Here is a 17,013-nt window from a genome sequence, read left to right on the forward strand (position 1 = left end):
CTCCCCATTGGTCCCTCCCGTCTTTTCTTTCCGCCCTCCTTTGCCTTCTGTTTGACCCATTTGGCCTTCGTCCTCCTGGGAGGAACACGCAGGTCGAGCCTGGTGTCAGGACGGACTGAAAAGCCTAGTTGACTGCGCTCTTCCTTTCAAGGGATTGCTTGTTTGTCCAAGCTTGAAAATTCACTCTATTATTGTTCATCCACGAAATCAACCAAAAGATGTGCGCTGGAGGTAATTGGGAGACTGGCTAAGTGACGACTGCAAAGATGTCAATCCATGAGTGTTAGAATATGACAGCTGCAGTAATATAATAAAACCATTTTGATTACCTCCATCCAAAGATCTCTGGTCATATAACAAGACATTCATAGTTTGCTTGTGCAAACTATGAATGTAGTTTTATAACAGCAGACTAACTGCCAAATGTGGCACTAAAGAGGGTTTCTATTCTTATCACATTTATTTTTTTAGGGTGGCCGGGAACTTCTAGTTATCTTGCTCACTCCTAATCCCTTCTTTCTTTGCCTTCACCCAGATGAGACATAACTTCCTGTGTGACCCCAGGTTCCTGGTTGTCTGTCTGTGTTTTACTCTTGTCCTCTTCATCTTTCTCTTGGGCTCACTTTAGAATAACCTTTAACCACTGCGTGCCCTTTTTGAACAGTATCCGTCAACAACGGCATTAAAATCAAGACTTGTGAGTGATCTTATCTTTCCTAAAGCAGCAAATACTTGTAATTAGAATTATTATTTTTATTATTATTTACTATTGTCTCTTTTATTCAGCAATTATTCAGCAAAAGAAACACTTATTTCTGTATTCTAGAGTTATCTTCCTTTTTGAATGTCCATTTTCAGATTTCTTTCTTTTATAATAATCTTGTCTTAATTATTTTTTAGGTCCGTTCATTGAAAAAAGGAGCTTTGTATTTTGTATAACACTTTGTATAACACTACTTAACAGACAGGAAAGAAAAATCTAATTCCAACTCAGTGGTTGTGACTATTTTTCTCTTGTGGGCTGTCTAGATTGGATTTTGCCAACTCAATCTTTGGCGGACACTGAACAGCATTTGTTGCCATTTTCTTATGTTTTCTTTCATTTAATTTTTTTCAGACAAATAAAAAAAAAAAACAGATATTAGAAAAACAGAATTATCAATTACATAGACAAATCAAAATAGATGACACATCTCCAGTTTTCAATACGTTTTGCCTTAAAAGTTTTTATACAGTTGAGATATTAATAGAAAGATATAAAAAAGGACCATAGAGTTTTGTATTTTCATTATTCCTCACTTTAAGTCTTCTCATTTTCCTTTTCAAACAAATCAGTCATCTCGCTCTCTGTGGAATTTCAGCTCTGCTCTCTCTTTTCTGTCTGTCTCATCGCTCCTCATCCCTTTTTTCTCAGTGAAAAAGACCCCCCGACGGCCTATCAGCCTCCTTTTACTGTGTTTTGATGTTAACGGGATGTAACTCCAGCTCCTGACAATCCTAAAGCACAGAAAAAACTCAGCGTCTGTCTCTTTATGATTGTCCCCAGCTCCAACTCAGCAGACGCTCAGCCTCCCAGCGGACCAATCCAACAACGCATCCCTTATTGGCTATTTGTTGATGTGAATGTACAGTTTTGGAATTGATGCATGACTTAAGAGTTCACAGGAGGAGATTCAATAATACTCTCGTAATAAGTTCTCCATAATTATACAGGGCTGCAGTTTTTTTTGTAACACGTTTTTCCCTGAAGCTTTAGCAATAATACATTTTAATGCTGTTTAGTGTTTTGATGCTGCAGGGAAGGCAGTAGGTATGTGTGGGTATGTCTTACCAAATTTGCTGCTTCTTGTACTGCAAATGTTTTCAGAAAGGGGTCAACATATTAAAATGTGTAGCTGCCAGCGTAAACCGAGTGTCAGAAAGTGCTTATGCAAAACTGGTCTTATTTCCCTTTCCCTTTTTTTCCTTTTTGTCATCGTCATGTTTATCCCTAATAATTCTAACCAACACATCCGTAGAAGGGTGGTGAATCCTGTGTGTCTTTACTTGATATGATATTGATATGTCGAAATTGGTTATTGTGTTTTTTGGAGTGAAGCATTTCTCGAATCATGTTATTGATAACCAATAATATACATTTCACTTTGAATTTTTTTTTTAATTTATTTTTAAGAGAACAGTTTCTACATTCACATGAACTTGGAATTGTTGGAATGAGTATTTGGTGACTTTTGACAGAAGTAGGCTGCCATTTGCATAGACTCCCTTTCATTCTGAAAAGCTAGCCAGCAGAATTTAGGCTTTTTGCTGCCCACTGCACACAGAGAGGGGGCATTTATCCTCTTGTGTTTCTATAACAGTCACGAAGATGATTCAAATTTCCCAAACAAGATGCTACACTCATTACAAAAACATGATTGTGTTTGGGCCTGGGGGAGTCAAGTTTCCTTGTGATATCTGTGTTTGCTGAATATTAGAATGGCCTCAACATCTGTTTTGCCATTAATCTCGCTCCCGGGTCCTCAGATTCTAAGATATTAAGTGAGCTCAGAGAAAATGACCATTTCAATCGACTGAGGTGAAAAAAATGCTCTAGTGTGAAAACTCTGGACATTCATCCTTTAACACAACAGAGGGAAATACAGAAAAAAAGGCATTTTTAAGAGTAGGAACAGTAGCCCTGAACGCAATCTCTAAATTGAGTTTTAATGCTGATAAAGTCACACAACATGGTGCATGCCAGCAGCAGAGTAAATACGTCATATTGTAGATATCAGAATCAATATTGATTAAGCAGAAGATTTTACCATGACAAAATATATATATATATATTTTATTTACAAATGTGAGTTCAATCAGACACAAATAAGATAATCATGAAGAGAAGTGGAAATCAGATGAAAATATAAATAAAGATTAAAAGCTACTAGAAAGAAGTTGCTATCTAAGAAAAGACATATTTTGACTCGGGGGTGGGGTTAAAATGCTTGAAATTAAAAATGAATCACAATATAAAAAATGCACGTATGTAATGAGATTACGCTAATATGCATGCCAGTCTTGTGATAACAGGGTTTGTGTAACCATTTGCACAAGCTCATGCCCAGCCAAATACCGTAGATTAGATTGTTTTTGTTATTGTTGTAGCTGTTGTTGTGTGCAGCCCAACAGCAGCAGCTTAGAAGACAAGAAGGCCAGCACACTGAATCTAGGATTACTGTGGCTGGCAGACTGTAGGTGATGGAACTAAGCTGCGAACACACATGGTTCACGCATCACCTCGTCCAACAGTAGATAGAGATAAAAAAATGTCTCATTAGAACCCACATTAAATTCAGGACCTAAAGTGGGAAAATGTGAATGTGAATTAGAGTAAGGATTCCTTCTAAGGATTTGAGTATTATCTGTGTCCATATATATATATATATCAATATACTGTATATATACTACAAATAGATGTTTTGAATGCAGAGCAAATAAGATATTGTAAGCCTGTAAAATTATTAAAAATGATTTTTTTTTGTCTTTTGTCTTTTTATTCAAGCTTGGGAACGGCTAAGGGAGGCATTGGTCTGTGATCCGCTGGGGATGCATTATTTTTTATCTAAATCTTTTTAAATTACCTCAAAGTATTAGTATAAGGAATGCTAAGGGGAAAAAAGTAACGGGTAGAAAAAAATAAATCATACAGTGACTTCTTAGTGGTCTGAAGGGTAATTATCTAAAAAAAATTCTGTTTATTAAATATTTATTCAAAATATATTACTTATGGATGGATATTTTTGAAATTGATTTATATGGCCACTAAATATATGATAAGGTGCATTTTACATTACATAAATCAGCTTTCAGTTTTTAGATCTTTTCATTTCTTACCTGAAACTCCACAAGCTTCTCTGCCTTCAGGGGTAAATGTGTGCTTTTGAGCAGCAGAATACAAGTGAATTAACTTATGATGTGCCCCTTTTCTTGTTTCATGCAGATTTGAGCAGAGTCGTCACTTCGTCGCATCTCAATTCTGTTCATCAGTGAAGAGATTTTGAAGCCAGGTAAGCAACCAGAAGACCAATCAGTTCAAAACAAATAGAAAGTTTATAAACTAATACACTGAAACGGGATCAAAAATGTCTTGTGGGATCATTAATGCGTAATTAAGTTTATTGTGTTTTTTTTGGAAGTGGTTTATTTTTCTGTGTATTGAAACTACAACAATTTAACAGTAATCATCAATTAAAAGGATTTTGAGAAATTGCAAATAGCTAAATAAAAATGACTGAAATACAAAAAGAGGGGATTTATTGGTCCTTAAATCTTACTTTAAAATGCAGTACACTATCTTGAGACACTGGATAAACGTCTTAATTAAAAGCAGTCATGTCGGGTTGAGGGTGGCGTGGTGGCACAGTGGTTAGTGTCTTGGCCTCAAAGCACCAAGGTTTAATTTCGACAACGGGACCTTTTCTTTGTGGAGTTTGCATGTTCTCCCCATGTCTGCCTGGGTTTCCTCCCACAGTCCAAAAACGTAATTGCAAAAAATTGGAAAAATGTCCCAAAATTAGTGATTGAATGGTTGTCTGTCTGTACAGGACTGTCTCAGAAAATTAGAATATTGTGATAAAGTTCTTTATCTTCTGTAATGCAGTTAAAAAAAAAAAAAAAAAAAAAAACTTTTTCATGATATTCTAATATCTTGAGATAGGATTTTTGAGTTTTCTTAAGATGTAAGCCATAATAAGCAATATTAAAATAATAAAAGACTTGCAATATTTCAGTTGATTTGCAATGAATCCAGAATGTATGACATTTTTGTTTTTGTAATCGCATTACAGAAAATAAAGAACTTAACACAATATTCTAATTTTTTGAGAAAGTCCTGTATATGTGACCCTGCCATTGACTGGCAACCAGTCCAGGCCTGGTCAGCTGGGATATGCTCCAGCGACCCTGAGTGCAGGATATGCGGCAGACCATGGATAGATAGTGTCAAATTTAGATTCCAAGTCCTGAGAGCAGGGCCTGAAATATATAGTTTATATAGACCGGTGTTCTTCCCTTTTTTTTTTTTTCATTTTTGGAGTTAAAAGAACGTTTCTTCATTCTTATGAATCATAACAGTTCATCTGTGAATGAAGTTCGTTGGTATGGGCAGTATGGCCCGCTATCTATGAAGGGGTTGGAAAAGTGGATTCCTCATGTCATCTGTTCAAGCATTTCAAAGGAACACATGGAAAGAATAAAACAAAAAATACAAGCATCTCCTTAGGATAATATATATTCTGTGGCTGTACATTTATCTAGTCTGTCTGTATTTTAACACGTAACGTGTGTCCCATAGCCTTGTATTGTTTGACTAACATCAGATATACTTGGCCTGTAGGAAAAAGCACCTTCATCAATAATGCTCATTCTGTCTTATCACCTATATATTGTTCAGAGTTCTTCACTTCAACTGAATTCAGAAAATTCAGCTAACTATTCCTTTATTATCTGTACCATTTATCCTGTAATCAGGGGAGGGTGTTGGAGGTGGTGATGGGGTCTGGAGTCTGTCCTTGCAGTCATCGTATGAAATTCGCTCCAAACGGGTCCCTCGACGATCAGCGAGGTCGCGTGTTGAGACATACAACCTGCTCATTCATATGTCTGGGCAACTTAGGGTCCCCATTGTTTTACTGCACGTTGTTGTGCTGTGGGAGGAAACCGGAGAATCAGGAGGACGACCGCGCCCACACGGGGGGGGGAAACATCAAAACTCAACGTAGAAAGGCCCCCTGTTGGGATTGAACCACAGCATCTTCTTGCTGTGATGTGGAGATACTAATCACCGCCTCCAGCTAAACATCGCATAAAAATTCCAAAAGTCAAAAGCTGAAAATTACTTTCATTGATTGCTGACAGCTTAAAATCTGCAAGAAAATCAGCAGCAAATAACCAAGTGTAATTAATTAAGTAACTTCTTGTGTATGGCCTGGTGATTTTTTTGTTTTTTTTTTATATTGCGTATCTTACCCACAATGTCCTGTATGTACGTTTCAAAATATTACTATTAGTATAAGGCATCGCTATCAAAAAGAAAAAAAAAAAAAGCTTATTATTGGATTTTAAATGTACAGTTTTTGCTGCAGCCCAAGATGTAGTTTGCACACACCCTTTTTCCAGGAGGTGAAGGGTTTTCTCCATTAGGAGCCATCCATGGTGTCACTCACATTTTTGAAACCCAAAACCGCATATGGCAGCTGAAGGGCGATTTTTCTCACACCTACAAAGCCAAATAAATAGCTAAAACATGAAGCCCTGCCAGATGGTAGATTTTGTTCTGCTTGAACCCCAACATGACATTTCGCACTCACTTTTCCCATGACTCATGAGGCCCTGCGAGTAGGATCTAAGTGGCTGCACTCAGCCGGATGATTAGTCTGGCCATCCATGGATGTATAATAGCGGGTGAATTATACTCAGCAACATGCATGAGGACGAGGGGGTGGCGATATACGTTGATGTCATCCCAGTTCTTTTTCTCTTACAGAAGCAGTCATTAACTTTGAAACTGCAATCTTGTGTAATCATTACACAGAAAAGGAAGTGGCATTACAGTGCAAGAGTAGCTAAATGTAGATGCGGCATTGGATGTTTCAAAGTAGTATTTTGTTTGTGTGGCTATAGTTAGCATGTGAGCGATGTGTTTGCTACCAAGCTTGTTTTTCTGTGTTTTGTATTGTATTTTTTTCCTGACTTTTGGATTCGTGGCCGCTTTCGAGAGCATCACTGGAGGGGTGTGTTTGAGGCTAGAATGTGGGAGGCAAGTAAAGGATGGCTTTGAAAGATGGGAAATTGTGAAATGTAGGGGCTTTTGAGAGGCGAAGCCCAAAGGACAAATGTTTTATAGTGACATTTAAAACAACTGGAAGGACAACCAGTAAATGAGCAGTCGCTTTTATATGATGCGGCAGATAAAAATGGTCCATAATCCTATTTTACAAATAATGCAATTGGTCGTTGTGGCTCCGAGTCACTTGTCGACTGAATCATTTCAACAGATTTGTTGGTGCATGTTGAGGTTGGAGCTGTTTCATTTACTTCTCCTTCACCTGTGAAATCTAAGGAATGAGAATATTTGGAGTCTTAATTGAATTTAATTTGGATTGAGATGTTCTTCAAAGTTTGTTTATAACTGAACAGCATAACACTGGGTTGAGCATTTTGTATGTTTTTCTCCATAACTTTGGAACTTAGGGACAAGTAATGACTGCAGCCTTTCAACCTTGTATCTTTAGCTTTATCTTTCTTTAACATTGCTCACTCCATGTAATTTGAGTGAAGAAGAAAGCCCTAATTTTCTTTACCCTTTGCGAAAGAGTAGGTCATAGTTTTACCTCAGTGAAATTAGTCATGATATAATTCTTGCCAATTTTTGTGAAAATTCTCCTAATTTTCATGGAATTTTCCACTCCTTTTGCACGTATTTGCCTAGTTATTCATTCCTTAATTTATTGTATTTTAGCCAATTTTAGCTTCATGATTTTGAAGAAAAAGTTGTAATTAAGAAAAAAATATTTTTCGGATGTCATGTGGGCAAAAAACTGTAACATTTCTACATTTTTAGATATATAGTATTATTTAGTAGTAGCATTATATAGTGAAAGTAGAGTATGACAACAGGGTTGTATATGTATATGTATGTATATCATATTTGATATGATATACATAGACATATTGACAATATATTAAATCCCATCTATGTTAATTTTTTTTTATAAAAAAAAGCATTTAAGAAAGTTATTGTCATTGTTTGAATTGGGGAAAATTATTTTCGGTTGGTTTATGGTACAGTAGGTATTGTAGAAAAAAGATCATTCAGCAGTCCGCATGAACAATCGAAAAGTAAACCTCACCAGCACCAGCATGAAAGCCTAAAACGACACAAATAGCCTGGCCAGCAAACAGATATCAGAGTATTGATGAATGTAAATGGCTTGGCTCCAATTTGTGTGCATTGAATGATCCCCGAAGGCCGGGCCCGCAGGATCCGATGACCTATTTCAGCATCCATAACATGGTCGAAGTCCACTCAGTGCATGTTGTATTCACTGTAAACAATTTGGCACTCCCAGTTCAGTGTGCACATCACCATGGGAACAGTGACGTCAGTATGGGTGGGGCTTATGTTTTCCAAGAAAATGTCTTCAGTTGATGGGGGACCTGAAAGCAATAAGTCAAAAATCATTTGTATTTGAAACCAAACGGTAGCGGACATTCAGATCGGTCATTTCTTTTTTAGGAAGGAAACAGTCAGTTTATAGTTTCAAATTAAAAGTAACCCCTGGAGATTTATAGAGTGTTATCACTTTCACACTTTCTCAGTGGAACATGCTGTGGTTTATGTCTGATGGGGACAATTGCCATTATCCTGAAATATGATTTACTTATTCTGCATTACTTCAGTTAAGTAATATCCAGTTCCATCAATGTGAGTTAATAAAGGTGATGGACCCAACAATCATATTGATCAAGGGTGATTTTTGTCCCTTTCAATCTGAAGAATAGCTATTCCAAACCAATATCCTTAAAAAAGTATCTCTGAATATTGGTACAACAGAAAAATAACATTTCTGTTCATAGGTGGAGAATTCAAACTACATTTGTTTGTACATATTTGGCATATTTTACAAAAGGAAAATACCAAAACTGTACAGTCGCACAGATTAATAGATCTGCAGCAAGCTATTACTCACAACAAATAATACTTGATTATATGGCCCCTTTCACAATTCTGCTCTTACTTGGACCTCACCATTTTTATTCTATGAAATTTGTTGCTCTTGAAAGCCCCTTACAATACAATGACTTCTTTTCACATCTGAAATAAAGAGAAACTGCCCTTTTCTCATCCGAATAACAAAATTCATTTAAATGTTATGAACACCCACACTTCGTTTGAAATATAATACAATAAATCCTGGCAAATGTGGATGCAAACTGCACCATGATCTCAGGGCATCTATATCACTACCATTACGGTAGTTAATCTGTAGAGAGTAGAATCAGCCCAGGGTGTGTATCTGTATGTGCTTGTCATGCTGGTGTTCACTATCATTCACAGTTGAATGCAGTAAACATTACGCCTCAGTCCCCCCATATGTCTTGCTGAGTCAATGAAACATAATCCCCTCTTTGCCACAGGCAAGCGGGAGTTTTGGATTCAGGATTTGACTTCAGGTCTGCCCAGTCTTGTTTGTCCTCCTGGTTTCCTTCAACCATATGTTGGCTGACTATAAGAATCCACAGCATCTCGCTCCATAATAGTTACTTTAAGTTACAAGAATAAAGTTACCTTGGGCCCAAAGCAGGTTCTGTGGAAATATTCTCAAATATCTTGTGTAAAGTCTAATCAGAATTCTCAAACTGTGTTTTGAGGTGACTGTATACTCTTTAGAAATTTAGGTCTGCAGCAACATTTTGAAGCCGCCACACAAATGAATGAAACATGATGATGATTAACTTGATTCTATTCTTATTTAAATTGTTTTGCAAATTAAATAAAAGCTATTTTCGCACAAAAAATTGGGCATACTGTCTTTGCTCTGACCATTAAATTGAATTTAAAATTAAATTAAATTTTGAATATTTTTTCTGTTCTTTTTTTTTTTTTTTTTTCATCACTTAAAAATTTGGCCGCCTTGATAAAGACACAAATGGCATTAGTCTACTTCCTCCAATCCTTTTGGCTGGGCCCTTCAGGGGTCACCACAGCAAATCATTTGCCCCAGTTTAACCCTTCTCTGCATCCTCTTCTCTCACAACAAATAACTGTATGTCCTCTTTGGGTCTCTGCTATTCTTACACTTACACTACACTACACCAACCCTCTAAAGGTTGTGATTACCGGGTGATAATTATGTATATTACTTCTTTTCTGAAGGAGAAATCTGGTTATCAAGATTGACGTGGACACCTTTCTAGAAGTTATTAACTTATGTTTAATACAAAGTCCTCATACTAATTAGAATAAGACACCTTGAATTGAGGACGTTGTTGATCCATATGAAAACTGGTTTTCAAACACACACACACATGTGCGTGCACGCATACAGACACATCCATGCACACACACACACACACACACACACAAAGGATTAAGGCCAGGTTGGCCTACTGAGCCTGGCTGCCAGAGATTCCATCCTCCCTCCTAAATGGATGGTGACATTCCGACGTTAGTGGCGCTCCATGGAGGCGTGATGAGTGACCCAGATTGGCATAGAGTTGAGGGGGGAGCAGGGCAGATGGGGAGGGACGTGAGGTCGGATTAGGGACAGGATGGGGTGGAGTTGGCACTCGGGAGGCTCACAGGGACTATAAGGTGGGGTCGCATGGGGTCACCGACCTCAAAGATGAAGCACAAAAAGGAGGGCGAGGAGACAATGAAGCCCAGAGGAAGTCAGACAAGCCCCGGGCCGCTGCCACACCTTCTCATCTTTGTCTCTGCGGGACATCACACTGGCATGTCCGATTTAAGACAACCAGTCCCAAGACATAAACAGATTTGACAGTCCTTTTTGACTCCTACTTCTGTTGATACAACCCCTTTTTCAAGATTAAGATGCCATTGCCTCATGCTGGGCTTGTAATTGGCTGGTCGGTAGATTAAAAGTGATATATAGCTATAAGGCGGGTGGTTCAGCTCCAGGTTCACAGTCAATTTTTTATGACAGTGTTGGAATTTCCTACTGTCAAATAACACACACTCAAACATGGGTATACATACTATATATCTCTCTCTACATATAGATATATATATGTGTGTGTGTGTTCTGGGTACTCCTGTAACATTGATAAATACCTTTTTTCCTATCAGTCTAACAAAATAATACTGATAAAGAACTAGCAGGGAGTCATGGGAGGGTGTCTGATCATATTAGCAGGATGAGAATGACCGGGATGCTTGGAAAGTGAGGAAGGACTGGAGGGGAGTCACACCCAGGGGTCTGGAGGATAGTGTTTTTCTTTCCAAAATTCCAATTTAATACTGACACAACACCAAATTTGCAAATGAGTCTGTCACAAATCCATGTACAAAACAACTAAAATGTTATGCTGTGAAAATGTTAACATTTAGATATTTGAGTTTGACTTTTAGTTATATAACAATATATTTTCAAAAGCCTAAACATGATGAAGCGTAAACACCCTGACATTTAGATCACAACTTATATGTCACTTAATATCACGATCTAAACATCTTTTTTTGTCTAGCTGGGTACCTGCCGAGCATCATAAGTAGCAATCCTTTGAGGCAATTTACAAATTAAATATATAAGATGCTACCAAGGTATGCCAATACTGTATGTTTGGGATCAGTTATTGTCAATAAAAGAATCTCAAATTACGGGAACCCTTTCGATGTAATTGTTTTGATATGCCAGAGTAAAGGTTTAAGCTGCTTGCAGTAGCTACTGGGGTGGCTTTATGTAAGTAGCTAAGGTGTCTGGTGGCCCTATCACGGCTCAGTCTGGGTGTCACATGGAGCATGAAGTTGCCAAAACAACATTTAAGGTCAATGTAACTGGAAGCCGTCATCGGCGCAATCTGGCTGTCATGAGTACCAGTTTCCTCCCTCGGTAACAGCTGGGACCAGACTTGCCGATGAGCCCTGGGCTGAGATTTTCAGTCTCAGACAGTTTGGCCCAGTATCTTCTAGTGTCAGTGGGTCTCTCTACTCCCCCTCCTTCTCCCTTTTCATCCTTTCTCCTTTGAGTCGAATGTCTTCCCACCGCAGCAGAAGACATTAGCCGTAACTGCTATGAGTACGGTGTCATGCAACCCCGCAGGGGAGGACAGGAAGAGAAACAGGAAGACGGACGGACACAAAGGAGCAACAACTGTTTTAGATTTCTGCTTATGAATTGATTTAGTTTCTTTGAAAAAGTCAACAGTAAAAAACATGATGATTGATGACAACCAAAAAAAAAAAAAAAATGAGAGCAATGACAAAGAAGGCTCTTGTCTCAGACCACCCCAGAATTTTCCAAAGCGTGTCTCATTAAAGGGACCGAATTTCCCACCAATTTCATTCCCCTGCAAAGTGAATACGGACTTATTGTTGTGTTAATTGCAAATATTTTGACAAGTTTGTCCAAACTTACATGCGTATTGTTAGCGAGAAATTCCACAAGGATCGGTTGCATGGAGGTGCAAAGAAGAAAGAGGAAAATAGATGAGGAACTACGAGCAAATGTTTGCAAAAGGACAAGAAATTGTATGAGAGCTGGAGAGGGAGGTGAAAGGAGCCTCAGCGATGATTTGCTGTGATGAAATTAGCTGCAGCTGCTTGATGATGATGAATCTCTTTAGCGAGGCTACCAAGCCTAGAAGGGCCCCACACTAATCTTGTTTATGAAGCAACATTGTGTGTTTTCTCGGTAGAGGGTACATGTGCTATTTGAACGTAGTCACTCTAGTGGTACGCTCTTGATGGGGGCGAAGTTCTCTTCATTACAATGCTTCTAGATACGAGTCTGTTATGATTCACTTCTGTGTGTTTAGAGTGTTTTGCCTGGACTCCTCTGGAGTTGGGTAAGGCTGTCAACCCCATCTGCAGGACCCCTGTAAGACCTGTGCTAGTTGCCATGGTAACAGACTCCTCATTGGTATAAAGGGATTCATCTTACTTTTTGCTACAAAGAAGAAGACGAAGGAAGACCTTTATTGTCACAATACAATATCAGTAAAATTCGTCCACTGCATTTAACCCATCGTGGATTAACCATGAGCGTAAGGCGGTTCTGAGCAGCGGCGGGAGAGCAGTTCGGGGTTCAGCTATGAGGGGCGTGGATGTTTAACCAGTAATGTTCAGTTCCATGACCGCCCAAACATCCTCACATCTTAATCAATCCTTTAAATTATTCTTTAAATTGTTTGAAAATGCGACAGTCAATTATTATTGCTGTATTTAATATTGCTGATGTGTTTGTTCTCTGTTAAATATATAATATGAAACGAGGCCAAGAGGACCTGAGAACAAGTTAACTTAGTGTTTAGAAGAAAACTTAATTACTAGGATGTCAGGTATTTCTTGATTTTTGGTTTTACTTTTTCATTCATTTTTGGGTTTGTTTCTTGACAAATCTTTGCGCTCAAATGAGTATCCATCATAAACAAAAAAACAATTAACAACTGTAGTCTAAACACCATGAAATCTGATAGAGACACAATTTTCCGGTATATTTTTAAAAATTTTTCAGACAAAGCCCTGTTGACTGAGAAGATAGTTGAACAATGTGGTGTCTTACTCCCTCTGGTGGCTCTGCTTCTATCTTGCGTCAGCAGAGATTAGATCAGGGGTCAGGAACCTTTTTGACGGGGAGAGCCATAAAAGCCAAATATTTCTAAACATATTTCATCGAGAGCCATATAGTATTTTTAACGTATAATAAATTGAATATGTCTTACTTTTAATGGGACCTCTGGTGCTACATGGATTTGTTCGAAGCGCTGCTTTATATTCGACCGTTTCATCGATGCTAATTCATCATTGCATATTAGTGATACCGCAGATCCAAATGTAAATTTCCCCTGTCCTCTGGAATACACGATAATCATCGTCTTTTCTTATTTTCTTCTGTCTTTTCCATTACGAGGGTTGACGCGGATAAACTAGTTGGCTATCTGATAAATTCGATTTCTTCACCTATACAATGACCCGGACGTGCTCAGACCAATGGTTCCCGACTGACGGTTGACCCGTGAAATTTATCTTCAAAACAAATTTTTGTTTACTTTAAAATGACCCATGAAGAAATATCACAAGTATTTTAAAATCAGTTCCAAACCAATTTTTTTTAACTCAAAATTGTCTGGGAGCCATATACTGTCACCGGAAGACCCATATACCGTCACCGGAAGAGCCATATACGGCTTGCGAGCCATAGGTTCCCGACCGCTGGATTAGATGCTGGTTTTACCTGTGTGTTTTGGCACTTTTATTTCTTTAATTCCTGAAACTGGCCTCTGACAAGTGATCAACCCCCTCCCCAGTGGCCCAGCAGGCAGGCATGGCGGACGGTCGGCAGCCAGAGGAGCACTGGGCCCCCAACGGCCAGGAGAACGGCGAGAATGGCTACTCCGCCTACAGTTCAACCTATAGGGAGAACGGATATCATGGTGGGGCAGCTGCACATACCGGGACAACAGGTAGGCGCCATTTTTGGATGTATTCCTGTTTGTTTGTAGGGCCATTGGTTCAATAACACTGCAGCTGGGAGTAAATGTAATTAAGTTTATGGTGCCAAGAAAGGACTGTAACTTTCCCAAAGGCACTTAAACAGACCAAACAGCTTTTCCTCCTACTTTTAAGATTTATTTTAAGGGATTCACTTAACACTTCTATTACTCCCTCTTCCTCCATAAACGCTTCTGCTTTTACCTACGGGTAAACAAGAAAATGGATGGATCTTAATTTTTCAATAGTGTCAATAGTTTTGCATACCTAATCAGTGTTTCCCCTTATAAGGTAAGTTTTCGCTGCATTCAGCTGCACTGCATACAAAGTAAAATATAATTTCCTTCAATCAAATTGCAGAGAAATGTTGGATATGCGTTCGCTATCTTCAATTCAGCAGGAACACGCACACATTCCAAGAGGCTCCCACCAAGCTAGCAGGGCAATTAGTTTTTCATTTCCTTCCTCCCATCCACGTCTCGTCTTCCCGGTATATGTCTCTCTCTCCCCTTCGCAGTGGATGACTCAGCCAATTTGCCTCCCTCCCCTCCCCCTTCTCCATCCGCTGAGCAGATTGGGCCCGGGGCACAAGGTACACCAACACACACGGAAAACCACTCAGACCATCCGTGTGATAGTGTGAATGGTGGTGAGAGTGGTCAAACTAAAAACTCACTGTTTCTGGGACTTCTAGAAACATTTCTCAGAGTAAATTAGCCATTCCTCCTCCTTCTTCTGGTCCCCTTGCGCTTTTTTCAGTGTCTCAATGTCCCTTCCTGAATCACCCAGTCCTGCAATGTGTCCTTTTCACTCTTTTGACCAAAATGAACTGCAAGGTGCTCCATTAGACATCATTGATAATACAATAAACATCCCCACTAGATTGAGCAGATAGTATATAATCTTTCATCTCATTACTCTGCTTCCTGCTTTGAATATGATGCTTATTCATTTTCCTGAAGAGTAAATTGTTGATTTGCTCTCGGATTTTTGCTCAGAGAAAACAACGTCATCCGTTTTCTAATGCATATGGCATGCGATCACCCAAGAACTGTAATTGTCATGATGAGTCGCACTGCATGGGCTGTTCTCAATTAACATAGATTCATAGTTCATGTACATTGGAAAACGTGTTTCATTAGGTTTATTGGTTTTGTTACACATACATGCCTGTCTCAGAAAATTAGAATTTTGTGATAAAGTTCTTTATCTTCTGTAATGCAATTACAAAAACAAAAATGTCATACATTCTGGATTCATTACAAATCAACTGAAATATTGCAAGCCTTTTTATTATTTTGATATTGCTAATTATGGCTTACATCTTAAGAAAACTCAAAAATCCTATCTCAAAATATTAGAATATCGTGAAAAAGTTGTTGTTTTTTTTTTTAAATTGCATTACAGAAGATAAAGAACTTTATCACAATAGTCTAATTTTCTGAGACAGTCCTGTAGATAGACTTGGTATCTATCAATAAAGTGAGATTTCATGACAACTACCTAACGGCACAAAATGCATCAGACGTTTTATGAATCCTGTTATTTTGGAAAACACATCAAACAATATGCATTCAATGTTTATTCAATTTCAGATTGAACTCATATTAACCCTATAAATGTTCAATTTTTTTCCTGCAATCGACAATTTAAATATTCCATGCTCGGCATTAGAAACGATCAAATGCGCTGAAATAATGGAGTCAAAATATCAGCAATTTTGTCAAAAAAAAAAAGCCAATGCTGATATATTTGTTTTACATATTTAAAAATTAAATAACTTAACATCATAGATCTCCACATGGCAACAGGTTTGTTCATCACATTCCACATGTCTCCATCACCTGTTTAAATGTCTTTGTAAACCATTTAACCCCAGTGTTGTTATCCTTCATGTCTCATCCACTTACCCCCCTCCCTGCTTAGAGGATAAAGTAGATGTTGTCAGTGCTTTGTCTGAGGAGGAGCAGCAGCAGAATGAGGAGGAGGAGGCTTCTGGGGAGCACAACATTTACCTGGAGGAGGTGACTTATGAGCAACCAGGAGACTTGCTCTTAGTGCAGACAGATTTTGTAGCACAGCCCCAGGCTTTGGGCTGCCAGCAAGCCCAGACACCTGAGGCCCTCAATGGAGGAAGTCATCAAAGTGAACAGAGTCCATCGCAAAAAGGTGTGTGTGGTTTCATGGGGTTTGTGTGCGTTCATACAGCTAGAAGGCAAAGTATGCCGGAGAGCGGTGTCACTGTCAGTTTTGCATGGTTCTCGTGTGTCGTCTTTTCGGAACCGAGTACTTTTTGCTCTTTACCTCTAAGATGTGGTTCGGCACAGGCTTGGATGCCAACCCTCCTGCAGCTTCGATGCTCCGAATCCTCAAGCTTAAGTCGCCATCTGCAAAATGATCTTACATAGCATTTTGAGTTTGTGCTATTTCATGCAACACCTGGCCATTTGCTTTTCATTGGAACATTAGAACCTGATCAACCATTTTGCTGTTGGTCATCTGTGCACCTCTTGTATTGCCAGCTACAATGCAAATGCAAATATCACTGTCAAAAGTTTCAGTGTTGCTAGAATTAGTTTTGTTCATGTAGATTTTTGTGGGTTTTTCTGTTGGAATAATTTGAAGCAATCAGGAGCATATCAACTTGTTTGCGTGCTTCCTGAATTAAGTTCCAAATGTATCCGTTGTACTTGCTTTGAGATTCAATGCTGTTTTCATGTCATCCCAAAGCAATGGATTCTGTTTTCCTATTGTTATTTAGATCACACATTGATCAGTTTGATCACCCTCATTGGACA

At 38.6% G+C, this 17,013-nt stretch overlaps 1 protein-coding gene across 1 annotated transcript in view; it reads left to right on the forward strand.

Annotated features, from left to right (window-relative positions):
• Positions 1-17,013, forward strand: part of LOC147233518 (uncharacterized) — a 74,068-nt gene that overhangs the window by 39,016 nt on the left and 18,039 nt on the right. Inside the window, exons 3-7 of the mRNA XM_086147413.1 lie at positions 3,983-4,049; positions 14,032-14,187; positions 14,733-14,807; positions 16,142-16,384; positions 16,543-16,594. Coding sequence (XP_086003539.1) covers positions 14,049-14,187; positions 14,733-14,807; positions 16,142-16,384; positions 16,543-16,594 — 509 coding nt within the window. The 5' untranslated portion in view covers positions 3,983-4,049; positions 14,032-14,048. The remainder of the gene's footprint in view (positions 1-3,982; positions 4,050-14,031; positions 14,188-14,732; positions 14,808-16,141; positions 16,385-16,542; positions 16,595-17,013) is intronic.

This window comes from Fistularia commersonii, chromosome 6, assembly GCF_037954325.1.
Source record: "Fistularia commersonii isolate RoL2024-O1a breed Wild chromosome 6, RoL_Fcom_v1.0, whole genome shotgun sequence".
In the NCBI taxonomy this organism is placed as follows: domain Eukaryota; kingdom Metazoa; phylum Chordata; class Actinopteri; order Syngnathiformes; family Fistulariidae; genus Fistularia; species Fistularia commersonii.